General features: G+C 37.2%; 2 protein-coding genes across 3 annotated transcripts in view; one reads left to right on the forward strand and one right to left on the reverse strand.

Moving 5' to 3' along the window:
• Window positions 1-17,963: 17,963 nt before the first annotated feature.
• Window positions 17,964-25,133, reverse strand: LOC121732992 (methyltransferase-like protein). 2 transcript variants are annotated; one of them, XM_042123058.1, is made up of 4 exons: window positions 24,768-25,133; window positions 24,349-24,501; window positions 23,374-23,784; window positions 17,964-18,277 (listed from the first exon to the last, which is right to left on the reverse strand). In XM_042123058.1, the coding sequence occupies exons 1-4, from the start codon at window positions 24,947-24,949 to the stop codon at window positions 17,965-17,967; spliced, it is 1,059 nt and encodes a 352-aa protein (XP_041978992.1). In that variant the 5' UTR covers window positions 24,950-25,133; the 3' UTR covers window position 17,964. The 2 variants fall into 2 exon arrangements, with proteins under 2 accessions (XP_041978992.1, XP_041978993.1); XM_042123059.1 differs by having other exon boundaries at window positions 24,919-25,128.
• A 1,255-nt stretch (window positions 25,134-26,388) lies between these two features.
• The window catches only part of LOC121732987 (tripartite motif-containing protein 2-like), a 31,044-nt gene continuing 30,059 nt past the window's right edge, over window positions 26,389-27,373 (forward strand). The window contains exon 1 of the mRNA XM_042123048.1: window positions 26,389-26,870. Within this exon, the coding sequence (XP_041978982.1) occupies window positions 26,851-26,870 (20 nt within the window). The 5' untranslated portion in view covers window positions 26,389-26,850. The remainder of the gene's footprint in view (window positions 26,871-27,373) is intronic.

A 27,373-nucleotide genomic window follows, 5' to 3' on the forward strand; every position in this document is an offset into this window, starting at 1 on the left:
CTATTACCCTATTCCCTCTTAAAAGGCCAGCAACGCACCTGCAGCTCTTCTGATGCTGCGAGTGTCCATGGGCGACGGAAGTTGCTTTCCATCAGGTGACCCGTTTACTCGTTAATTCTATTGACGTAGTCATTTTATGATGTAGTCATATTAATTATTATTATTGTTCATTTTGATAACTAGGAAAAGGCACTGATTTACAATGTAATTTCACTCTCAAAATATTTCATCTCCTACGAATAATAAAAACTATTTTTCTCTCTATTTTTTTAACCGACTTCCAAAATGGAGGAGGAAGAGGTAGTCGGTTGCGGATATTAAAATATATATATAGCGTGTAACAAAACAATAATATACTTAGTGATAATACTTTAGGGTGCGTATGTGTTCCTTATACTATAGTTCTCAGTGAAAGTTGAAGCGCTAAAAGAGCTTTTTTTTGTTATTTATACGAACTACGGGCATTGGGCAAGCTCCCCAGCATCATGAGCTTGCTTTTACAAAAGTTAAAAAGAATTTTGTTCTTTCAGCGCTGCAACTTTCACTGTGAACTCTATACAGGATGTAAGTAAGTGATAATACTTTAGGATGTGTACATGTTCCTTGAAGTGAGTTCACTGTGAAAGTAGCAGCGATGAAAGACCAAAATTTTTTTGTCGCTTTTGTATGGGGAAACTCGTTACGCTGGGGCGCTTGCCCACACAAAAGTGAAAAAAATTTGGTCTTTCAGCGCTGCTACTTTCACAGTGAACTCTCAACAAGGAACACGAATACATCCTAAAGTATTATCACTTAGTTTTGTTACACCCTGTATAAGGAACACAATTCACACCCTAAAGAATTATCACTATGTTTTGTTACACGCTATATCTTCTAATATATAAAAATAAGTCGGGTTTTCCTTCCTGACGCTATAACTCCAGAACGCATGAACCGATTTCCACGGTTTTGCATTCGTTGGAAAGGTCTGGGGGTCCGTGAGGTCTATAGAACTAAGATAGTGAGAAAAATATCTTACACCTAGTTACTAGATAATGCGCGGCCGCAACACCGTTGCACCAAAGTTCGTTTATCGCGCGGGAACCGTACATATTTCCGGGATAAAAGGTATCCTATGTCCTTTCTCGTGTAATAAATCAATTAACGAATCTTTTTTTCCATTTGCAACAATTGTATTAGGTTTCACTTACCAAGTCCAGGCATCTTCACTTCTAACAATTTTGGTAATCTTCACTACTAACAATTTTGGTAATCTTCACTACTAACAATTTTGGTAATCTTCACTACTAACAATTTTGGTAATCTTCACTACTAATAATTTTGGTAATCTTCACTACTAACAATTTTGGTAATCTTCACTACTAACAATTTTGGTAATCTTCACTACTAACAATTTTGGTAATCTTCACTACTAACAATTTTGGTAATCTTCACTACTAACAATTTTGGTAATCTTCACTACTAATAATTTTGGTAATCTTCACTACTAACAATTTTGGTAATCTTCACTACTAACAATTTTGGTAATCTTCACTACTAACAATTTTGGTAATCTTCACTACTAACAATTTTGGTAATCTTCACTACTAACAATTTTGGAATCAATTGTAAAGTTGCTGTTGGGTGAATGCTCCCGAAGAACTATATAATATACTTGAATGTACTGTTATATATATGAATCCATATGCCCAAATTTGGATCGGTATATGCGTATGACAATTACGTTCAACACTTTGATGCCTAGTAACTAGTTACTAAAGGAAAATGATGTAAGTAGTGGTATTTCCCAATACGCAAAAAAATGTATGCAAATACTATTTTGTATCATAATATTAATCAATTATTTCTATATTATAATACCACAGACTACCATATTGGTTTTAATTAATTTAATTACGCTGTACCTACGAATAATTAGTTTTTATTATTCGTAGCGCTGTACCTACAGATTTTGAGAAATATGCAGAGCACGAAAAGTGACAGAATTTTCACGTTCCGCGGAATTTTCAGAAAACATCTTGTTGTAATTAACTTTTACTGTCGCATTCAGAGAACAATATTAATTACTTAACTGTAATTAACTAATGAAGATGTTGATACCTTTAAGCCATTATAGCCATTATTTCTCAAACTCTTCATAATAAAAGTTAAGTAATAATTGTTCGTCTCTCACTACGGCAGTTAGTCTTTAGATTGGTCTTTAGAAACACTATAGGATATAATCATGCAAATCAAATAAGAAAAGGGGAAGAAATAAAAATAAGAGGATGAAGCAGCGACAAAAACCTCCTGAAATATTAAGATCCCCTCAGTTCTTTTACAAATTTTCTTCAGAGAGCTACTTTACAGTCTTATAAAAACTGCGAAAATGTCGATTATACGAAAATAAATTCTTTCTGTTCAATAAAAAGTGTCGAGAACTGAAAAAGTATAAAAAGTATGGCGCGAAAGAGTGTCTTCATGCTATTAAAGTTTTTTTTTTTGCGACGAAAGATTGTACACTCGGTGCAGAAGAAAATTTATTCGAAATCTTTAATAATTTTAAAAAATAAAATTTTCTTTAAAAATAAGGACAAGACAAGGATCCTTTAAGCACTTTATCATACATTATATTAAATAATTGACACAATCATCATTGCAAATGTTTGCGCACGTTCAGCGTTATGTGAAAACGATCTACTGCATCTATCGCCAACCTGCGACCCGCCGGGAGTTTTTCAGTGACCCGCGTCTAGTTAAACCATTTTGATTTTCACCCCCATCGGCACAATTTAGTGCAAAGTGGTCGTAAAAGTCAAGAAAACTTTGCCACTTTTGAATCGCTAATCATAAAGAACGTACTTGTTTAACCGTAAAAAATTTTGGTTGCGGCCCGCGACGCCAAGACCTGTTTTTGGCGCGTGTAAAACAAAAGTTGTATACCACTAAACTACTGTATTGCGTATCCAGTAGGCCTACAACGAAACAGTTTTGAGACTCAAACAATCGGCTGAGAATGCCGCGTCCCGCTCTAACAACGTCATTTCTCGTTTGTTAGAATAGGACGCGGCATTCTCGTACGATTGTTTGAGTCTCAAAACGGTTTCGTGGTACGGCCCCTGATTCCTGAGACATAAGGGAGCAATCGTTAAAAACAATAGAGGTCCTGGATTCCCACAAGTTCAATCGTTTCATCCGTTTAATCTATTAAATTTAATACAATATGAAATATAAATGATATGAAAACGAGGACATATCTCCGCACGTTGGTACTGCGCGATGAGACGTGAATAGTTGGAGCAGGGCTGGCCCTTATAGGCCCACGTACCATCAGAGAAATTAATCATATTATGCAATTTAGTCGAGCTATGTGAAGTCCAAGAGACAACCACTATAATATCACTAAATCATAGAGGTATATCACCATAAAATAATTCGACTAAATCTAACTTATAGCTCTACTTATTTTACTTATTTAAAAATCCGCTAGATCAGATTCTCAATGATAGAATTTTATACAAAGTGTTAAAAAATATTAACTTAGGTTAGGTTAAGGTGCCCCAATTTGGGCGGATTCCCTCACCGCTCGTAATAAGGCCCAGCTGCGAAGTGCGCAGCGGGTCATAGCGGTGAGGGTCATCAGGGGGTACCGTACGGTCTCCTGGGCGGCAGCTACTGCCCTGGCAGGAGACCCGCCGTGGGAGCTGGTTGCAAGAGTCTTCGCCGAGTTGCACCTCCTCGCTTCAGAGAGGAGGTCGCGGGGTGAAGGCCTACAATGGGAGGAGCTCCGGCGGGTACGAAGGCTAGGAGAGCAGTGGCTGTTGAGGAGGTGGGGTGAGGACCTGGCGCAGGCCCAGTACGGTCAACGTACCTACTGCTCAGGCTCTGCGTCCAGTTCTTGCGGCGCGGATGCGTCGCAAGAGAAAACCCCTCACCTTCCGCCTTACACAGGTACTCACCGGACACGGATGTTTCGGTGCGTACTTGTGTAAGGTCGCCAGGAGGGAGCCTACGCCAGCCTGCCATGAGTGCGGCGCTGCGGAGGACACGGCCCAGCACACCCTCGAGGTGTGCGATCTTTGGGCCGTGCAGCGCCATGATCTCATGGCGGTGCTTGGGCGGGACCTATCGCTCTCGAGCATGGTTCGCTGCATGCTCGAGAGCGATGAGGCCTGGCAGGCGGCGGTCTCTTTCTGCGAAACCGTCCTTTCGCAGAAAGAGGTCGCGGAGCGGAACAGAGAGGATGACCCATCCTCCGTTTCGCTCCGCCGGCGTAAGGCGGGAGTGCGGAGGCGTCGTTACGCGAACCTCCACACTTCCGTCTAATCCGGGGCTCCGGGCAAGGATGGGAACCTGCCCGGCTTAGCTAGTCCCGGCGCCGAGGGGAACGCTTCAGTTTACCGGAGCATTCCCTTACTTTGGTGGAAGTCCGGTCCCTTTTGAGGTAGACCAGCCGGTCATGGAGGGAGTCCTGTGTTAGACAGATCCAGGACATTCCTCCGTATACGGCTGAAGGCAAACCGCAGGTGGTTTTAGTGGGTAAGAGTCCCACATACTCCCGGGGTGCTTCAGCTAACTGAGGCACATCCCCAACCCGGGGCACCCATGATGGGTTTCCCCTGCGCATCACAAAAAAAAAGGTTAAAACAGAAAAAAAATAGTTAAAACAGAACTTAGTACTTAATACCTAAAACAATTCATTTAACATTAACTAGAACATGGTTTTACTAAGATTAAATAAAATAAGATTGTCGGTTACAAACATATTACAATAGTATCATTTAATTTTATACAAGAATACATTCAAGATCTCAGCACGTGACTATTTCAATTTCTGAAAACGAACAATTCTTTTTTCAAACTGAGAGTGACATTAAAATATTTTTTTATTTCCAGCAGAGCACAAGACAATTCTTTTCTCAAACTGAGCGTGACATTTTTTTTTATTTCCAGCCGTTCAGCCCTAGGTCTGCTGTACGCAGCCGGCGGCGGAGCATTTCCGAACGCATCGCCGTTCAATATCCGCGAGGATTGTTTGTAGACCCCCCCCAGACCCCCCAGAACCGGGGGGTCGCCAGCCGTCGCCCCCCGAGTCTCAAATGGAGCCTTGCTCTTATATTATACATTCCGTGTCACCGTATTTGTTTTTATTCTAAACGTATATGTAAACACGTAATTGCCGTTTACATTTAGATAGAACTTGAAACTGTTAGATCGGGGTGGTTAGTCAAGTTGCATTCGATGTCTTCGAGAGTGAGTTTAGAAATAAAAATTGTACGCATTGATCATCTTTCTTATCAGACAATCATAAAATAAATAATTTTGTTTGACCTAATAGGACATTTGTTAACACTACAATGTGACAAAAATTTACATCAACGATTAGGTACACACAAACATTAAAAATAACAATAGAACACGAATATTAAAGAAACACAACAGAAATCACTTGATCAGCCTGCTATTTAACCAAAGAAACAACGATATATTTTAGTTGTTCCCGAAAATCGAACCGACGGCCTCAGAGCCAAGCTCCTATAACCACCAGACTATAGAGGCGTTTAGTATTTTCTTCCTATCACCCACTCGTGTCATGAAAGAAGAATATAAGAAGTAAACGATTCAAATTGCTAGAGTAATTAATATTAAACTAGATGACGCCCGCCAACTCCGTTGCGCCAAAACTCGTTAATCGCGCGGGAACCGTATATTTTTCCGGGATAAAAAGTATCCTATGTCCTTTCCCGGGACTCAAATTACCTCCATGCCAAATTTCAGCAAAATCAGTACAGCGGTTTGGGCGTGAAGAGGTAACAGACAGACAGACAGACACACTTTCGCATTTAAAATATTAGTATGGAAGTATAGATATAACCACGATATTACTTTACAATTAATTATATTCTAGGTAAATTAGCAATACAATTTAACGCTAAGCGCGTGAATATCATAAATCATAATGAGTAGGACTATTGACATTTGACGCATTATCTAGGTAGGTAAGTAAATGAAATGAGCAATACCTTTTGTGTATTCATTATAATATTCCGTGGGAATACTGCACTTTATCGGGATGAAAAGCTTATTCAAATTCAGAACCTAAACAACTACTTACCTTTAAAAACAGTTCAAAAGTTTTTGCATGAAGGAACATATAGCTGCTAGTGAGATTATCTTTTAATCGTAAGATAAGTTGCGTAGACATGTCGTAGAGGCTCGTAGCGTAGACGTAGACGACGTAGCAGTACCGTAGAGAGCCGTAGCGCACGTAGAACAGGGTCAGTTTGCAAACGTTGTTTTGCTTTTATAATATAGATTATTATAATCTTATATATAAAATTCTCGTGTCACAATGTTAGTCACCGTACTCCGCCGAAACGGCTTTACTGATTTTAACCAAATTTTATATCAATGGGTCTGAGAATCGGCTACTGGGTACTTATTATATTGATATGTGCATTTGTTGAATAAATAATAGTAAATTATTACAACTCGAGACTGACGGCGGCTATTGTTTGTGCGACGGGATAGCGATGGACGTTGCCATGGTGGCATACTTATTTAGTCACTTCAATAAAATAATATGGGTGAAATACTTTATATGGCAAAAAAACGTTTGCCGGGACAGCTAGTAGTAGATAAAAACTATTCTCGAGCCTAACGAAAGTTCTATCAGAGAAGATGATTCCTAGGCAGATGGCGGACCTAAGTAATTTGGTCGCGCTAAGTCAAACCCATCCGACCGATCACAGCTAACATTGAACTGACATAAGCCGACCAAATGACGTAGATCCGTAACGTTTACACGTGGGAGAGCCATGCTTCGGCACGAATGGGCCTGCTCGACCGGAGAAATACCACGTTCTCACAGAAAACCGGCGTGAAACAGTGCTTGCGCTATGTTTCGTCGAGTGAGTGAGACCGGAGGCCCAATTCCCTTCCCTATCCTCCCCTTTTCCCTTTCCTGCCCATCCCTACCCTCCCCTATTATCCTATTCCCTCTTAAAAGGCCGGCAACGCACCTGCAGCTCTTCTGATGCTGCGAGTGTCCATGGGCGACGGAAGTTGCTTTCCATTAGGTGACCCGTTTGCTCGTTTGCCCCCTTATTTCATTAAAAAAAAAACTGCCGACAGTTGATTCCTAGGCAGCTGCCTAGGAATCAATTTCCTCGATAGTACATACAAAATTTAATTAAAATCGGTTGAGCCGTTTTGGAGGAGTTTGCGCACTGTTACACGAGAATTTTATATACTTATTAGATTTTTCCCGCAAAGAGTAGCCTATGTCCATCCCCTTGGTATGCTGTTATATCTGTGCCACAAAACATAAAAATCGCCCCAGAAGTTCGCGAGATTAGCACCTTCAAGTAATAATTATATTATTATATTATTACTTGAAGGTTCTATCTATTTAATAAATTTCAGTTAAAATAAATAATTTAAGTAATTTAAATGTATTAAAGTTCAATAGGCAGCGCGGGACGCGGGTCCATTTTATCAATTCAATGTCCTTTTGAGAAGTTATTAAGTTCAATTTAGAAGCCCATTTAAAATAATCGGCCAAGTGCGAGTCGGACTCGCGCACGAAGGGTATAGAGCGAAAGTAGACAAAAAATGTGTTTTTTTGTATGGGATGTTAAATATTAACTTTATTTTATTTTTAGTATCTGTTGTTATAGCGGCAACAGATATACACAATCTGTAAAAAATTCAGAAGTCTAACTATAGCCATTCTTAAGTTACAGCCTGAAGACAGACAGACAGATAGACAGACGGACAGACAACGAAGTCTTATTAATAGAGTCCCATTTTTACCCTTTGGGTACGGAACCCTAATACATTGCAATTTGCATCACTTCATCTCGTCGCCATGTAAACTAACCCTTAGATACCGTTAGGGGACATTCCCAAATTACGTGATACATGTTCAATTGTTCATGCAAGTTAACTACGCTTGGTCAGTAATCAGTAGACATCGGATTATATGAACGATCAAAGTGCCGAAAAATGCACAAAATATCGCCTAAAAAGTGCCATTATATGCACTTGCATATGCAAGTATGCAAATGCATATAATCCGATGTCTATTAATCAGTAATCACGTTACATGACTTGGTTTTTGTCACGCGCTAAGCGTCACGTAGTCACTACTAACTTAGTCTAGTCATCTACTAGGAAATTACCACGCAACCACTACTAGTACTGAATACGTGAAAATAATGACGTCTCAACATTTGATTCATGGAGAAATTACGTAATTTTACGACTTGTGACTATCCCAACAGACTCTGCCGTCCTTACGATAAGTGCAATAAGTTGATTTTTTTGGCAAATTTAATTTAGACCTTATGAATGAGTTCATAAGGTCTAAATTAAATTTGCCAAAAATTCAACTTATTGCACTTATCGTAAGTTTACTGTCACTAATTAGCATTGACTTAATGTAATCCAACCAAATAACGACGTACCTCCGACAGTAATTGCTTAAGAATGAATATAGGGAGTAAAAAATGTTAAAAAACGGCTAATGAATGGTTAAAAAAATGGCTAAAAATTTCATAGTATTAGGTATTATGCAAAATACCTAATCTATCTTTAAGTCCCTTTACTGTAACATGCCGTTGGCAAGCTCTCTCATTTCAGTTCCAGTTGTTCTTAAATCGCTACTGTGTAATGCAGATATAATCAACCTGCGGCCCGCCGGGACTTTATTTTATCAGTGACCCGCGTGAAGTTAAACCAGTTTGAAATTCACGTCTACCGGCAAAATAATGCAAACTCGTCGTGAAATTCGTGAGAAATTTTCCACTTTTAAATAGTTAATAATTTTGAAAAGCGTTATTTTTAACCTACGAATAATAAAAACTAAGGAATCGTAACTCCCATACTATTACCGTTTTTTTTTATTAAAATTTGGTTCCTTTTGATCTGTCATGTAACGTCAGCCTAGTACCGCTCAAGGTCACCTAAATATTGCAAATGTATTGAAATGTGTACCTAAGGTACACTTTTTTGACAAGTATTGTGGAGCATGTTTTTTGAAGGAGTTACTTTTCCTTAGTTTTTATTATTCGTAGTTTTTAACCATAAAAATTTTGTTGTTGCGGCCCGCTACACTAAAACCAAAAAGTGTTTGTGGCCCGTATAAAAAAGGTTGAGTACCATTGGTGTAATGGTATCATTAACTAAATTCGGGGTTCAAAAGTATCTGAGAATTTTGGCCGACGACTTTGTCTGTGTTTTACTCAACTGCCCAAAATGGGAATGTTTTTGTGCGAAGATTTTAGTACCATCAGAGAAAATAAGCAGCGAACCTACATTATTTGGTCTGGCTATAATGTAAAGTAGATCGGTATAAGATAAGTGATCTGTCCGCGCGACTTGACATAACCCGACTACATTATGTAGACGTCCGCTAACTGCTCATCAATTAAGTACCTATCTACATTTCTACATATTTCTTTGCCATATAAAGTATTTCGCCCGTATTATTTTATTGAAGTGACTAAATAAGTATGTCACCATGGCAACGTCCATCGCTATCCTGTCGCACAAACAATGGTCGCCATCAGTCTCGAGTTGTAATAATTTACTATTATTTATTCAACAAATGCACTTATCAATATAATAAGTACCCAGTAGCCGATTCTCAGACCCACTGAATATGCATATAAAATTTGGTTAAAATCAGTACTTAAAGCCGTTTCGGAGGAGTACGCGGCCTAACATTGTGACACGAGAATTTTATTATATATTAGATTATGCAATACTATTCTAAATACTTCATCTCGTGTCCGACCACATCGGTCGGCTTTTCACGTGAAAAATAACCTTCCTTCTGGCGCTGTCAGATAAAAAGAAAGCATTATAAAACACATTGAATACAAAAGTTTTAACACCCTCATGAACAGGTAAACTGAGTGGGTGCAAAAAACAAAATAGGTACAAACAGTATATTCACACATTAGTTACAATATAATATCACGCAGTAGAGTAACTCAGACACACGCTGTTTTTCGTGCGAGCGACGTGATGCGAAAATTCCAAAGTTAAAATCGCGCTAACCGCTATGGGTGACGTGGACGTGAGGGAATTTCTGTGTGACAATTGTTAGTTTATCGCGCGATAGCTGTACATTTTCCGGGTTCAATATCCCGGAAGTCTAAGTATCTATACCACATTCCATCAAAATTAGTTCAGCGGTTGAAGCGAGAAGAGCTAAAGCTAGATATAACCACACTTTCGCATTTATGATATTAATTATTATAGTTTGTGCGTTTTAAGATTTGAGTTGACAGTTTTCATATTCCTTGCTACGGGTTTTTTTTACAAGAAAACAAAAAAAATCAAAATGTTATCAATTATATTCCGTCTACAAAAACAAATGTTTCCTATAATTGTAAATGAATAAAAATGAAAAGTTGCTAAATGCTAACTTATTAATATAAAATATTAACTGTGAAATAGGAGTATAAAATTATTGTTGCGAAAACATTTGAAAAATGTCAGATGCATGAAACGGAACTTATGTCAATAGAGATTGACTCTGTTGAATCGAAATCAAATCGATAAAAAAGGGCGGCTATCTTAAGTCGCCGGCACCACTGAAATGTCAATACGAAATCGATAATTTCGATTACAATTCCTTTACGAAGTGATTCGATATTTTTAAATTATCGATTAATTTTTGTTAGGTAACTTCCCTACTATTGTCAATTATAATGTGTCACGCATATCATCATAAAACGCACAAACTATAGTATGTCATATTTAGATGTCAGTTAGTAAAAGTTTTCGGGAATTGGCCCATCATATTGTCCCTTTTGCTGCAGCTCCTGGACATGATGAACATTGTAATTTTGATTGAAGTGTAAATGGTATAGTAGACTCGAGGTCTACTATACCATTTACCTAGGGGCTCTTAAACTTATTTTGGTAGCGGAATCATTTTAAGAAATGACAATTTTGACGGACTCCTAAAGAATATAATGTTTTGGTTTTGCAGGAATTGACACCAGGTCTAATGACATTTCTAAAAAATGTTTTTTGTATCGCTCGCGGAGCCCCAGGACTCACGGAGCACACTTTGAGAATTGTAGCACAAAATTACTATATTTAAAATGCTGTGAGCACGATTTTTACACAACCATTGATCATGAAAGTAGTCATATAATGGCATAAGTAAGCTTCTTCTCATATGGTCTACCGTATACTATCTACACTGTGTTATTAGTGCAACCCAACTCCATCGACAAAGTTCCTATTTCGAACTGTCACATGTACTACCTGTGCTCCGCGAACTTATTAAATTTAAATGTTCAACTCCGCACTGTAATGGCAGCTATTTGTGAGCTATCGATTGGGACTTTTACCTATTTAGCTTGGGTTCAACGATTCCGAATAAGTTTTTAATATACCGAACTTCGAATAGCTTCGCTAATGGTTTTCGTGGAATTACCTGTCTCGACAAGATGCCGTGCAGCTACTTTACCTGCGTTGAATGTTATCAAAATAGGCCCAAGAAGATAGAATTATAGCTGAAATTAAAGAAATAAGAGCTATTCGCTGGCCACTTGGTGAAAGACTAGCGCGACTGCCATCTTGCAACTTGGCCGGACTTGGTTGGTGGGGCATTTCTTCTACGCAGAACTGGAAAAGGGATACCTGGTTTGATGGAGTAATTAAATTGCGGTTTCAGGCTGCTTTCTCCAGATTTTAATAGCTCACTGCTGTCTATAGATGTGAAGCCGGTTGCTAACATTACTAGCCAAGCGGCGAATAACGGCTTTTTTGGCTTATTATCATTACTAGCGATAAATAGCGGCTGGTAACGGCTTGTTACATTTCATTGATATAGATTACATGCGTTCGTAATTTCGTATGTAAATCAGAAGAAAAACCATGAAAATAATTTCATGGTTTTTCTTCTGATTTACATACAGTAGGATAGACATAAACGGTGACATATTCTGAATCTGTGTTAAAGTGTTAATAGTACTATTTAAAATAATTAAAATAATATATATTTAAATAAATAGTAAGTAAGTAGGTATATTTATTTTTATTATTATTAATATTTTAATTATTAAATTATTTTTTAATGAAGTATTTAATTATTTTTAAATTTTTATTAAGTACTTTTTTATTTTTTATTTTTTAAATTTTAATTATTTTTATTAATTTTACATAAAAAGTATTTTAATTATTATCAATATTAATTAAATAATATATTTAAATAAATAGTGTATTTTAAATAATAATTTAACAATAAAAAGCATTGAAAATAGTTTTATTCTTCGATGCTCAAGTCAGGTAACAAGCGGCTGTTTACCCGGTAACAAGCTGCTGTTTATTCGTTTCTAGCGGCTGCTATCGGTTACTACCCGCTTACAAGCCGCTGGTTTACATCTATACTGCTGTCATGTATCACACGTCTCTTTTTACCACGCAGTCACAATAGACATAACTACCAGTAGTTCGACTGCAAAGAAACGGACAGGTTTCAATATCTGTCAAATTCGTCGGGTTTCACTAGGATTATGAACGGATTGTGCCTCGCGCTGGCTGATATAATTTATTTTTAAATAGGTATTTAAAATAAAGATTTCAAAATTGGATTCTGACAATTTTAATGTGCCAAAACACAAACAACAATACGACCAAAGAGGAACACGTCCATCGAATATGTCATAGTTTTAAATTCGTAGGTAACAAGTTACCAACCCTAGCGAAGAATTTCGTCATAATACGTCAAGTTTAAAAATTTCAACATCAGTTCTAAGTCGGCATACTCTATCATTCTGTCTACTCTGACGCAGTGTTACTGATAGTGACATCTCTCTTGCTCAGGCCTTTGTTTCTTTATTCCGCTAAGCATTATTAACTTTGGTTCAGACAGTTAGGATGAAACGACAAGTGCCGGGCGGGCGGGCAGCGCGGCACCGCGGCACGGCAGCACGAGTGAAACAACCCACGACCGCTAATGTAGATGTTTGATTTCACATAACATTGTAGTTTAAGGATCAGCAGGGCTAAAATGGTCACATTTAGCAATTCCTCTCAATCAATTCAGCAAATGAATTGTCAAAACTCTCAAACTGACAAAATATGTCAAATCAGTACAAAAATACAGAAATGAATTGCAAGCAGAGTTGCATTTTGCGATTTTAGAAAAATGAATCATATTATGATTCATATCATGATTCTTGAAAGCGACCATTTTAGCCCCGCAGTTCACACTAATTCACAGTGAACCAAATGGATATAATCAGCGACTTGGCGGTTTGAGGTTGTAGTTAACTTGGCGGTCCCCCGACACACCGTGACAACAATTATTATGGACTAAAATATTACTTTACACAAGTTAGGAATTATTTGAACTTACAGGCAGTAAATATTATTTCATTACTTTTTAAAGTAATGAAATAATATTAACTGACGACCTCTGTGGCTCAGTTGGTGGGCTATTGGTAGCTCAAGCCGGGGGTCGCGGGTTCGAATCCCGCCGACGGAACAAAAAGTTTTCAAAGTTCCTGGGTCATGGATGTGTATTAAATATGTGTATAATATAATAAAAATCTTAAATATATGTATAGTATAAAAGTATTAAATATATTTCCGTTGTCTGGTACCCGTAACTCAAGTCCTTCAGGTACTTAGCACGGGGCCAGACTGACGTGGTGTGAAGCGTCCATAGATATTAAAGTTGTTAGGTTGTTTTTTAAATTTCTTAATTTAATTAAGTTTTTAACGTTGTATATATCTTGCCGTTCTCCGAAACTTCGATAGCGCGATGCAGGAATGTTAGGCGAATTGTGGGTACCGCCACATCACTCCCCCCCGAGTTTAACCAAAGATTTGACATTTTGCATTGTAGTTAAAGTTATAAGTAAGTAATTAAAGTTACAGTTATAGTTAAAATAAGTTGGTGCAACCCACCCTTAATCGTTTGTATAGTCCCGTGATAAAATATAGAAAACCTATGTTCTGGGGGCACGGCCGTGCCCCAGCCAAGCTTTTTAGCAAAGGTTTTAGACCTGGATCCCAGAAGGATAAGACATAACTTACTCTCTGATGGATGAAACCATAGGTTCTTGGTAGTGCCTCGTGCACTTAGAATACCTGCGAATTTGTGTAGCTCTAAGTGTGACACCTGGTCAGGTACCAGGAACCAAAGTGGACTAAAAATTAGTCATACTTTACTTATTTTCAAATGGCTAATATTTATATATAATTTGTAGATAATTGTTCTAAACTAGTATCATGTAGTAGACACTTTTCAATGACCAAAACTATTGCCAGACGTTTTAAAAAAAACTTTGTTGCTATAACACCTTAGAAAACAATACGATATTGCAAGAATTTATTTTCTACTAGCTGTTGCCCGCGACTTTGTCCGTGTCAGCATACTGCATACTATAATAACAAAGATGGACAATTTTCCCCTGTTTCCTCACCCAAAGGGTAAAAACGGGACTCGATAACAAAGATATTTCAGCCTGTCCGTCTGTCTGTCTGTCCATATCCAGACTGTACCTCCCCTTTCTAACGTGTAGTGAATATTATTAAAGTATGGATACAATTGAGTATTTTTTGGTCATATATCTAGTCTAGTGCCTACCTGTTAGACCCAGATCCCAGAGCGATAAGACAACTTACTATCACAATATGGATGAAACCTTAGGTTCTCAGTAGTACATAAGTACTTAGAACACCTTCGAATTTGTGAAGCTCTACATGGAGCTAAACTCACTCTCACTCACTCACTCATAATGTGTAGAAATGTCTGTCTGTCTGTTTGTAATCTCTTCAGTCTTCACGCACAAACCGCTTTACCAATTTTGCTGAAATTTGGTACGGAAATACTTTACTTTTTAGGAAATATGATACGGTTTTGGACTTTAGGTTATTCATCATTATTGCAGCTGTGGAGCCTTCGTATAATGTATAGGGTTTATGTCAAAATCTACTAAGAAGGTAATAAGTATAAATATTCGGCTCTGAGTGCAGCAGCTTTCCTTACGTAATTTGCTTGTAAAGGATCGTCTAGAGTCTAGACTCTAGAAAAAAGTCAGGCTCCGCGAAACTGCACGATAGCCTATATACCAACCGATATTTCAATCATAACGGCACATAAAACTCAGTTTATTTTATTTGCCATTTTGTTGAGACTTTATTATTACCGTCGTAAACCCATTATTGTTCCCTGACCGAAACGAAATAACATAAAATCGTTTCATTACGTCATTAACGATTTATCCAAAACAGAAAATGTTAGGTTTTAGAGATCTTTGGAGCCATCCATAAAGTATACTCTCACCTAAAGTGCGTTGTGATATGATGTGACAAGGAAGGGGAGGGATCCTAAGTTTTGTGACATGACATCATATTTTAAATGCAATCAATTGAATATCTAGCGAAATTTGAAATATTGAGGTGGTTTTAAAATTGTAAATTTGTTACACTATGAGGGGTCTCAACAATATGACTACCTGTGACAAGGAGGGCGGGGGGGGTGGTCTAAAAGCATAAAAATCATGTGACGTCCTTTATGGATGGTCTCTTTCCAGAGACCTCCCACGTATAAAGTGTTTATACGTGGGAGAGCCATGCTTCGGCACGAATGGGCCGGCTCGACCGGATATATACCACGTTCTCACAGAAAACCGGCGTGAAACAGCGCTTGCGCTGTGTTTCGCCGAGTGAGTGAGTTTACCGGAGGCCCAATCCCCTAACCCTATTCCCTTCCCTACCCTCAACTATTCCCTTCCCTTCTCTTCCCTTCTCTACCCTCCTCTATTACCCTATTCCCTCTTAAAAGGCCGGCAACGCACTTGCAGCTCTTCTGATGCTGCGAGTGTCCATGGGCGACGGAAGTTGCTTTCCATCAGGTGACCCGTTTGCTCGTTTGCCCCCTTATTTCATAAAAAGAAAAAGAGCTTTCTACCTACACTAAACACTTAGGTACGTTAGGTTTGCAGTGAAAAAAGACAAAGTTCCACTACCTTATTTCAATTTCCTTTTGGTATGTAGGTAGTAGATACGTTAGGCGGCAGAGCCGCCTTCTCCCCCGTGTTCAAAAAACAAAGGGGAAAAGGAGGATCCCGCAAAAGGGTGTCCTCTTCGAAAAGGACCGAAAGTGCGATGATGACGGGTTTATAAGAGTGGAGAGGAAGAAGAAACCCGTCGTCCGCAACCATCGCGGCACCGCACCCGAAGGACCCGAGCAGCTGTTGCGGCGTGAGACTCCCGCGACGCCGCTGTACGTGTCCAGGCTGCACTGGTCCTCCACGACGGTCGAGCAGGTTCATCTTGTGGGTCTTGAGGGTCTTCTTCGTCTTGGGGGTCGAGCGTTTGGAGTCCCGCCACAAAGTCAATTTTAGCTCCTCTGTGGTAAGGGTCCCGACGCATCATCTACCGACCTTCGAAAAGGAGGAGTTCAGGCCGATTGGAGTCGTCTACAGGAGGTTCCGAGGACGACTTCCGAACACGTCGCGCCCCACGTCGCAGACAATAGGTACGTGTTTAGTGTTAGTTTTAGTATAATTGTATGTATGTTAGTCTATAAGGTATATTTATAATATGGGCCAAGATGCCTGACCTACATAAATAAATAAATACCACAACAACAGTACAGTATGTCAAAAAGTTAGAATTTGTTAATGCAGACCACGCTGAATTTCATTAAAATCCGTTCAGTGGTTACAATACAATATTGCATAAGTACATCCATATTCCATACAGATAATAATATTATGTGTCACTCTATATAACTAGAAATAGCACACCGGGCATTTACCCATAACGTAATTTTATGAAATGACTAAGCTTAGCTTTGAACCAGAATGACTTAGTAGTTTTTGCAAAAAATCTATTTATAGATTCTTTCCCATACAACATTTTCGTAACTATTTTTTTTCCACCTTAAATATACATTTTTATAAAAAACTTAATAAGGATTTATTGTTACTCCTCTTAAAAACTATCGGATGGTATTTTTTTCCACACCAAAATCGGACCACTGTGCGCCGTCTTCTTGAGAAGTACCTACCTACGCTCTTTTCCAAAAATCTCTGACGCTACCTCTGACGCGTCAGAGGTAGCGTCAGAGATTTTGACGTCAATAATTCATTTCATTATTGGGCGCAGCATAAAGTTTGATTTTATTCTATCCAATTTATTTCGACTGTATGCATTTGCAACTGGTATTTTTGTTGCACATTTTGAAAATAAAAATAATGTAATAATAAAGAGCAAGGAACCTAATTGGTATAAGTACTTACTTACCTACCTGAAGTTGAAAATTTTGGAAAAAAACTCATTTTGGCGGCAAGAGATGAAACATGTGCCAATCGACAGTAGATACATCAAAATACAAAATATAGGAAATAACTACTCTTTAGTAAAAATATGTCTGAATAATTATAAGGGTTAAAAATTATTATTTTTACAAATTAGATGTTTTATGATATTATGCTTTGTCTTAACGTTTAAGTGTAACAAGTAACAAATTAATTCAAAAAACTGAAAAAAAATATTTTCTCTATTACTATTAACTCCTATTTATTCCGAAACCGTATCAGTTACGACATTTTACCAAAGAGTATTTCCTATTTATATTTTGATGTACTATCTTTGATCTCTATATATAGGATAGGAAGAGATCAATATCTCTTGCCGCCAAAATGTAAGTTATAATTTATGAACAATTAGGTATGTGCTGCCCTCTAGGTAGTTTTCTATTCTATAATATGTTCATTATAAATTCTACTAGATGACGCCAGCAACTCCGTTGGGCCTAAATGCGCTAATCGCGCGGGAACCGTACATTTTTAGGAGATAAAAATATTCTGTGCAATTTACTCGGATCTCAAAGTGTCTGCATACCAAAATTCAGCAGATAGAAGAAGATGTAAGAGAGTACAGACAGACAAACTTTCGCATATCTATTAATATTACTAAGGTTGTCCAAAAAAAGCACAAAATCTATAATGGTTTTCTATATTTTGCTTGAATCCAAACTCTATACATAGTCAACATCTTCCCCCTATTGACTTGAAGTCTTCGGTCAATCAAATTCTGTTCCTCAGAAAATCCAGCTGTTTTGAATAAGTTCGATATTTCTTCTTGTGTGAAGAAATACACTAGTGTATTGTCACCTCGGGCATAGAAGTTGTCCGACACACACCTCCCTTTTTTGAAGCGCAACTGGGCTAAGTCATACTTGCCATAGTCTCGGAAGACAACCAAACCTCCAGGTTTTAAATATTTGTATATGTTATTAACCACTGTCTGCATCCTGAAAAATAATAAAAAATACAATTAACATTAAAAAATTACTAATATAAGAGACAGATTTAAGAAACATAGCATTATCTCACTCAAACCTTTTAAAGGTACTGGAGTTATTTTGGTAGCTAAAAAAATGTATTCTTAGAAATTAAAAGAATCTGGTCTGATTTCATTATTTTATTTTATTTTATTTTATTTTATTAAATTCGGAAAACTTACGGCTAAATACAAGAGCAAATACAAATTACACAAACATGAAGGCCAATTACAAGTTTTCACAGATAAACAGAAAAAAAAACTTACATACAAAATTGGAGTCAGTGGTTAACAAAGTAATTATAGTGTAAGGCAAAAACAGTACGTTACAATACAAAAGACATAGGGTACAAATTAAGATGTGAAGAATTTTTTAACAAGACTGTTCTTCATTTTGGAAATACTGGTATTAAATAAATCTAAGTCTGCGTCATATGCAATCGTATTATAATTTTTACTAGCTCTTATAATGAAACTATTTTGCCTATATGTGCTGTTAACAAATGGGATATGGAGCAGCTTGGGCCTACGCATTTTGACGGGACATGTTACCAGACCTAGCTCGCCAAGTAACTCCGGGCAATCAACCATGCTGTTGGCTATCTTAAAGAGATATGTTAAATCCGCAATACATCGTCGTTCGTGTAGGGGCAAAATGTGAAATTTTTTACAACGAGCACTATAAGTAGATATGTAATTACGAGATTTAAATTGCAGAAAATGTAGGAAGCGCTTTTGGATGGATTCTATTCTATCGCTATAACACCTATAATGTGGGTTCCATACTTGGGAAGCATATTCCAAATGGCTGCGGACAAAAGCACAGAAAAGGATTTTGAATGTTTTTAAGTTATTAAATTCATTGGAAAATCGTAGTATAAAACCTAGTGCTTTGTTGGCTTTGTCAATTATACTATTAATGTGGGCGTCAAATAGTAGTTTTGAGTCGAAGATAACTCCTAAATCTCTAACTGCATCAGTTCTATTAATTTCAATATTGTGCAGTTTGTAATGAAATATAAGAGGGTTGGGCTTACGGGTAAATGTACAGACATAGCATTTGGAGATGTTAAGTTGAAGTTTGTTAATTGTACAATAATTTTGAAGGTTGATAAGATCTTGTTGTAACTTAATACAACTTTGAATATCAGAGATGGGGTAAAATATTTTCATGTCATCTGCGTAGAGTAACAGTTTAGCATATGAAAAGGCAAAATGTATGTCATTGATAAAGATGATAAACAGTAGTGGGCCAAGAAGGGAGCCTTGTGGCACACCAGAGGGTATAATCATTGGTACAGATTTGTAACCATTTAAGACTACTGACTGGGTACGATTTTTAATATAGGATACAAACCACCTGAATAAGTTTCCTCTGATGCCAGCATTAAGGAGCTTACGTAAAAGAATGACGTGATCAATACGGTCAAATGCTTTAGTGTAATCTGTATAGATTACGTCTACCTGGGAAGGCTCAGACATGGTTCGGCTCAGGAACTCACTACACATAATAAGATTCGAGACGGTTGATCTATTTTTGAGAAAGCCATGTTGGTTGCCAATTAAAGTATGGGCGAGGCCATGGTAAACCTGGGAGTATACGACTTTCTCTAAGATCTTAGCGAACAGGCAAAGTTTGGAGATTGGCCTATAGTTATTAATTTGATCTTTGGGACCCTTTTTATGTATGGGTGTTATAAAAGCCGTTTTCCAAATACGTGGCACCACACCTTCTTTAAGGGAACGTTGGAACAATAACGTGAGGGGAAGAGTCAAGCTCTTAGCGCATTGTACTATCAGTAAAGGTGGAATGCCATCTGAACCTTCGGATTTGCTTAAGTCAAGTGACTTAAGATATTTGTATATTTCGGTACTACAGATTTCTACTGAACTTATGTCTGCGGCAGATTTACTTTCGATCTCCAGAGCTTTAAGTTCATCTAGGTTACTCAAGGTGGACGAGCTAGGGAGAAAATTACTGTGAAAAAAGTCATTAAACATAGAGCATATAGTTTCGCCTTGGTCTGATGACTTCTGGTCGAACTTCATAACAGATGGATAAGAATTAGATTTCTGTTTATTTTTTACAAAGGCCCAAAAAGCTTTAGGGGATTTTTTAATGTTATTTTCAATTTTCTTTATGTAATTATCAAACATTTCTTTTTCGAGAGACTTAGCATGATCGCGTAAACTAATAAAATTGTCATAGTCTGATAGATTGCCGTATTTTTTATATTTGGAATGGTATTTAAATTTTTGTTTTAACATTTTAATTAGAGGGGGCTTATACCAAGGTGGATACTTAGAAGCAGATTTTACAGTCTTAGTCGGCACGTAGGTGTCACGCGCAATATATAATCTAGAATAAAATAGCGACAAGGCATCCTCAACAGTTCCAGAGATAATATCTTTGTGCCAGTCGAAACCATCCAGTTCCTTTGATATTGCGGCAAAATCAGCCGAGTTATACAAAAACTTTATTCTTGCCTGGGTTTGCAAAGCGTGGTACTCGACAAGGTTTACGGAGATACTTAGAGAGACGTGATGTGAATCTTCGGGTACAAGGGGGTCAAGACATCTGTCAACAGTAATATTATTATTGGAAAAAATTAAGTCTAGTAACCTGCCATTTGCGTTTGTATGGCTATTGTACTGAAATAAGTTGCACGTATTTAAAATGTCGATAAATTCCAGCTGAACCGAACCTTGAATGTTTGTTGGGTGAAAATAACAACCATCTTCCGACGCAGTCCAGTCTATATTGGGAAGATTGAAGTCCCCCAATATGAGAAATGTATCAGTAATATTGTTTAGCACTATGTTATTCAACTGATTATAATAACGCGTCAACTGCTCAGGTAGTGAATATCCTAAATTTTGTTTACAAAGGTAAACAGTGCTGATATGTAACTTGTAAGACATATTTTGCTTGGAGCGTTTAAGCGATATCGTCACCCATATATCCTCAGCGGAACTACACCAGTCAATACGTTCCTCTGAAACAAGTTCACGGCGAACAGCGATGAGAACGCCGCCTCCCAGCGACTGGTTGGTCGCAGAATAGTTCCTATCCCGCCTCCAAACCAGATAATTGTCGCTGAACAGTTCATTGTTACTAAAATCATCCCTAAGCCATGTTTCCGTCAAGCAGATCACGTCGTACTCACTTAAAGTGACATTTCTTAGAAAGTGCGACGCTTTCGTCCGCAGTCCACGCACATTCTGGTAATATAACTTAATCATATTTAAAATTAGAAGGTATTATGCGCAAGAGTAACATTTTATAGGCATACATTGTGTTTAAGCGATATTTATAGAAGGAAAGTGATAGCGTCCTACAGCGCTTTAAAGCCCTACGACGACGATGCATCGCAATATAAAATGTAAAACATATCAAGCGAACAGCTGCGGTGTTAGGTGGCGGAATATAATTATTGAAAAGTCTTAACTGTATACCAGTGCTTACAAAAATGTTCAAATGACTGGAAGTACTATTAATAAAAAAGCAAAAACTATGAAAATTATTAGGGATAAAAGAGAATAAAGTTATCGATATTAAATGAAACGGTTTTAGCAAATTTTCTTTAGGTCCATGTCCGTCTTGATGGCGTGTGTAGAGGATGTTGGGTTCTTTTTTGCCAGGATCTTGCAGTTTTTTACCCATATGAAGGAGAAATCTTTCTGCTTAGCTAGAACTTTAGCCTTATTTAAGAGCTGTTTGTTCTCCAAGGTTAGGTGGTCATTTACGTATATTTTGCTGTTGCCTGTGAGACCAATGTCGGAAGCTGTCAAGGATCTAAGTTTTTTGGCGGCTGTAATAAAGTCATCCCGAAGGTATCTATTATGTAAGGCAACAATAATGTTCTTATTATCCTTATTGTTCCGTTGCGGGACTCTAGCGATGTAATTTATTTGCTCTTTAGCAATTCTGCAGCCAACCTTATCACTGATCTTCGCTACAATATTGAAGAGGTTCTCAGAGTTAGTGACAGGAACACCTTTAATCTCTATATTGTTCATACGGGACCTTTGTTCGCTCTCTTGCAAGGAGGCTTCAATCCTACCAAGGCGGTGCTCAAGTCGCGCTATATCATCTTTTGATTTCTGTAATGACTGGATCTCTTGATCGACTTCCAAAAGCTTGGTGCTGAGCTGATCCACCGTAGTATGTACATAGTTTAGGGAATTCTTGACATCAGCCATTTCGTTCTTAATAGACACGAGTTCTGAGAGACTGCTCTGGATTATTTTAACATTCTCGATTAGTTGCGGCAGAGATGCCGTTTGCTCCCTGAGTTTCGTTAATTCGAGACGAATATCACTTAAATCATCATGCGCCAGCACCTGACCAACAACTGGTGTATCGATTTGAATACATGCCGGACTCGTAGATCTACCACCACTTACTCTGCACTGACTGCACTTCCAAGTGGCCTGCTTTTTCTCACCGAGTCTTCGATAACCAGCCTCAGTTATGCCAGAACAAGGGTAATCATATTTGTTGAGGCATTGGGTACATTGCACTCCGTCTCTAGCATCGGCATTACAACGGTGACAAACAAACATCGTGAGTATTAATCCTGGCACTGGTTTATAGACACTTCACAATTGCAGGCGCCCGTAAAATGTATTCTCTCACAAATTGGGAAATTCCTTAAAGCGGGCACCACTTTTCAGATGTCAAAGTCGTTTTATCGAGTGTCACTTTAATTTGACAGCTAGAAAATTGAGAGTTGTGGGTATATTATGACGTTTATTGAACAAAACTTGTGTCTCGGTATATTAGGGTATAAAATTATTTTTTATTTTATCGGTTTTCTTCTTCTAATGGCCCGAAAAATTGAGTTGAAAATAATACCACAGGTTCACGGGTCATTAAGCTTAACTTATAAAATTAATATTGTTTATTGGGAACAAAAACTACTGGAATTCCAAGGAAACATTTTGCTTTGATAAAAAGTAGCCTCTCATGGTTTACTTTAATTATGAAAATATCTCAGGAGCTTATTCTATACTTATAAACTAATCTTATGTTTATAAGATTAATTTATAAAAATCTCTACTTACTTTGAAGGATCAATTGCTGATAAAACGAAAATTAATACAATAATATCAACTGAATTCTCCTCAAAAGGCACTTTCCATTCACCCAAAGTGGCATCCAATACAAACACTTCACAACGCTTGGTATCATACAACTCATTTTCTTTCATGATACTTATTGCTTTCGATGAGAAATCACATCCGTAAATAAACAAATTTTCATCTTGGCTGTACTGTAGTATGGGGAAAATAGTGTTGCCAACTCCGCAGCCAATTTCGAATATTGTCCGTTTTGTGCCGGCCTTAAAATTTTGATTATCGACATTAACATTAGTTGAATTGTCACTTTCTGGATGTACTCGTATCGGTGCTGAGGTGTTATCTGGTGCTAGCTCGGGAAATTCAGTGAAAAGCCAGTGTCTGTCTTTGAAAAACCTGTAAACAGAAATATAGGGTGTAAACTAAAAATTATATTGTCTGTATTAATGTAGTATTAATGTAATATTAATGTAATTAAAAATTAAATACGAATAAGGTGAAAATGACACATTGCAGCCAACATGTCGTATTAAACTTGTTCATTGCAATTTCGTCGCCTTATAACAAGAACGAACGAATTGAATGTTATACACTCGTTGTTCACTTAACGTTGTATTTACTAATCCGCTGTTAAATTTTTACTGTGGGACATAAGTATTTTAATTTTCCAAGGTCCGTTAAGTAATGCCTTGTTAGGATTTAACAAACAGAGGTTGGTGAAATTGGGTCTTAATGTGATAACTGGTAAACTACAAACAACGCTAAAAACCCACAAATTTACTACACTTATTAACCCGTAGAACATGGAATAACGAGACACAATAGAATTTCTATTGTGTCTCGGTCACCAGTGACCGTATGGGGCTTGATGAAATCAGGTGCAGTTGGTGGTGCAATGGTTTCATAATATTTTTTTTCATGCATGACAATTGATAAAGGTATTAGGTTATTTTTATTTACCTATTCTGATGTATATTGTAAAAAGCATCCCAGTGCTTATCTGCATTTTCTTCTAAATCCTTCAACCTCTCCTCAGAGAATGTAACAATACAATTCTGTTCAACTTTCTCAGCAGCCGTCCTCTCTTGCTCTTCATTCCATTGGACATTGTCCCTGTAAGTATACAAATAATAATAAGTTTTATTTATTTAGTAATACCTCGATTGTGGGAATTGCATACACAATAGATATTCAATTGTTACACGGGGGCCACTTGGGGCTTCATGGGTTAAAAATATTTGAATGATTGTTAAAATGTAAGCTAACCTAATTGCCTTGCTATGACAGCAAGATGTGATTATGGTTCTTAGAAGCCGGTTTTAGGTTTTAAAGATTAAAATTTGAATCAATTTAAAAGAGTAAGCAGTAATTCAAAGTACCATGAGTTGAATTGAAAAACTTGTTTGTTATCTCCCAGAAAACGGCCACCACCAGCGGGCTTTTTTCTGTGTCTTGTGTGTTCTAAATTACTCTCATACTTTTCATTGGATGCAACATTTTTACAATATCGTACAAAACGCAATACCCTACCAAGCGTTATGCTTGAAGACCTCGTCCACATTTTCCAATAGTCTGTTCCCGAATTGGGGTCGTTTCTCAGTGTCTTCCATGTCCTTTTAGGACGAATTATAATGCTAAAATTATGATCACAAAACACAAAGTTGGAGTATATAAAAATTACTAAAAGACTTGTGAGTGATTTAAACACATTACTTTAGTAAGTTTATATAATTTGTACTTAAATAAAATCGCGTAAAAATGGTTTTTAATTTATAAAACTCGTGAATAAAAAATGTGAGGTTATTATCTTATTATGACATTTTTGAAGTTGTCACTTGTCACAAAGGTGTCAGTGTCATATATTTTTTTATATGGTGACTGGTGACGGCTAGAACATTACCAGTTAAATAAAATTAAGGAACTACATTATACATACGAAACCGGCTTTATAACGAAACTGGGGGTTGCATTTGAATTACGCATTATAAGGAGGGGGCGGGAGAGGAGCGGGGAGGGGAGGGGGGGTAGGGGGGACCCCCCTACCCCCTTCCTAAAGTTAGGAAATCAGTAGTTACCACGAATTTTTTTTTTTAGTTTTTGAAGTTATGTTCAATAAAACAACCAAATTATTGGACTTACGAACAAATAAGTCTTTTTTGGGTGTGGGCAAAATCGGTTCTATGTCTTATATTGCAAATATACAGCTCCGACGCTGCTGGCATCTGCGGGTGTGCAATGCCCTATCGCCCTTGCGTAACAAGTTATAGGCACTTATTTGCACCCTGGCAAAGTAACTAGAGGTTTAATTGCACCCCCTACATTTTTTATAGATATATTATAACAACTGGCTTCAATTATTAGTCGACGCTATTTCTGGGTGGTTCACAAAAAAATAACCACGATGGCTAAGGCGCCTTAGCCATCTAACCTAACCCAACCAAGTCGTATTGGGCCAGCACGGAGTGATAGATTGCTGTAATTAATTACCTAAGAATTGTATACTATTCTTATATTTATGACACTTAAATACATTTTACAACAAATTACTCGTAAAACAAAACGTAACTATAGTGAAAAATTAACAATAAAGACACGTTCAAACAAAAAATAATGTTCGGTCACACGTAATTTCAAACACTTATTAAAAAAAAACTATGCATTTCCTAGACACAAATGAGGTTTCATTTTAAAGGGGTAACTAACCCCTATAAAATACCACCGTTCCCCCCCCTCTACCTATAATGCGTGATTCAAATGCCAACCCCGAAACTGGATCGAAAAAACACAATGGCACTATATAATTTTGTATTTTTTCACTCTTTTTCCATATAACTGGACATGCTTAAAATTAAAACATTTTGATATTAAGATTTTGTCATTTCCCTTTGACATTGGCAATTCACTACGGAACCATTTCAAAAATGAACAAGAAGTAATTAGAAAAGACAAATGACAGTTCACTTGACGTTTCAAAAGCAACTGCAATGCAATGGATGACACAAAAATAGTTTGATAAATATTTGGATACGAAACAGTTTCGTTTGTGCGTTAAATCATTAAAAAATGTAATAATTTTGATGTAGTTATTTAATGTATGAATTGATTTTGTGTTGCAAATTTCGAAGTTATAGTTTCTGATTCGAACATTAGTTTCTTTGTCTCGATAATATTTTTTCTTTCTTTCTTTGGAATATCGATCGATTACGAAAGAGCATTGTGTTAAAGTGTATGTATTTTTCTCGTTAAACTCTAATTAAAAGTCGGTGTATGTGTTTGATTTACAATAGTAAATAGTTTGTGTAAATTAACAGTGTTCGTTGTCCACTCAACATAGCGATCAAAATTACGTGTCGTTTCCTTTCGGCATTTGAGTGCGTGTGTGTTCAAATAACGCTATTTTTAAATCAAGCTTAACTACAATAACATGAAGTTAATTTAACTGAGTGCTTGGAGTTCACGTCCATGTATTGTTGCTCTTTTCTGTAAGTATTCTAACTTATTATATGTAAAACTTTGTAAGATGAATGAATGTATGGAAGGATGTTTGTTACTCCTACACGCATACCTTGCTTGCATTTGCTAAACGGATTTTGATGAGATTTAAAAGAAGATAAAGCAGTAGTTGCTACTCTATGATGGTAGTAATTTTCTGAACTCATACAAAAGTCACACCTTACCCTCAGAAAGTACACAAAAGTAGACTTTATTTTCCCAGGTGGATCCGAAGGCTAAATCTAGGTAAACATGTAGCACCTTGTGATGTTATTTGAATATTAGCATATTCTTCCCACACTTTACACTACTTGCTTTAATATTTACATTGTAATGCATTACAGAATATAATAAAACATTACCATTGGAAACTGTTATTCTGTGCTTATTTTTAATTTTTTTTTGTGTCTTTCTGTTTTCTCTTAATTGTCTTTCTTATTTACCTTTCTTCAGGTGAAATCTTCATTACAAGATTATAAAGATAAAAGTAACA

This window comes from Aricia agestis, chromosome 13 (assembly GCF_905147365.1).
Source record: "Aricia agestis chromosome 13, ilAriAges1.1, whole genome shotgun sequence".
Lineage (NCBI taxonomy): Eukaryota > Metazoa > Arthropoda > Insecta > Lepidoptera > Lycaenidae > Aricia > Aricia agestis.

Coding starts and splice junctions, on each gene's coding strand:
- LOC121732992 (XM_042123058.1), bottom strand. CDS start 24,949: ATGTGGACGAGGTCTTCAAGCATAACGCTTGGTAGGGTATTGCGTTTT. Junction 23,785..24,348: donor TACAATATACATCAGAATAG/GTAAATAAAAAT, acceptor TTCTGTTTACAG/GTTTTTCAAAGACAGACACT. Junction 18,278..23,373: donor TCAGCAATTGATCCTTCAAA/GTAAGTAGAGAT, acceptor ATTATTTTTCAG/GATGCAGACAGTGGTTAATA.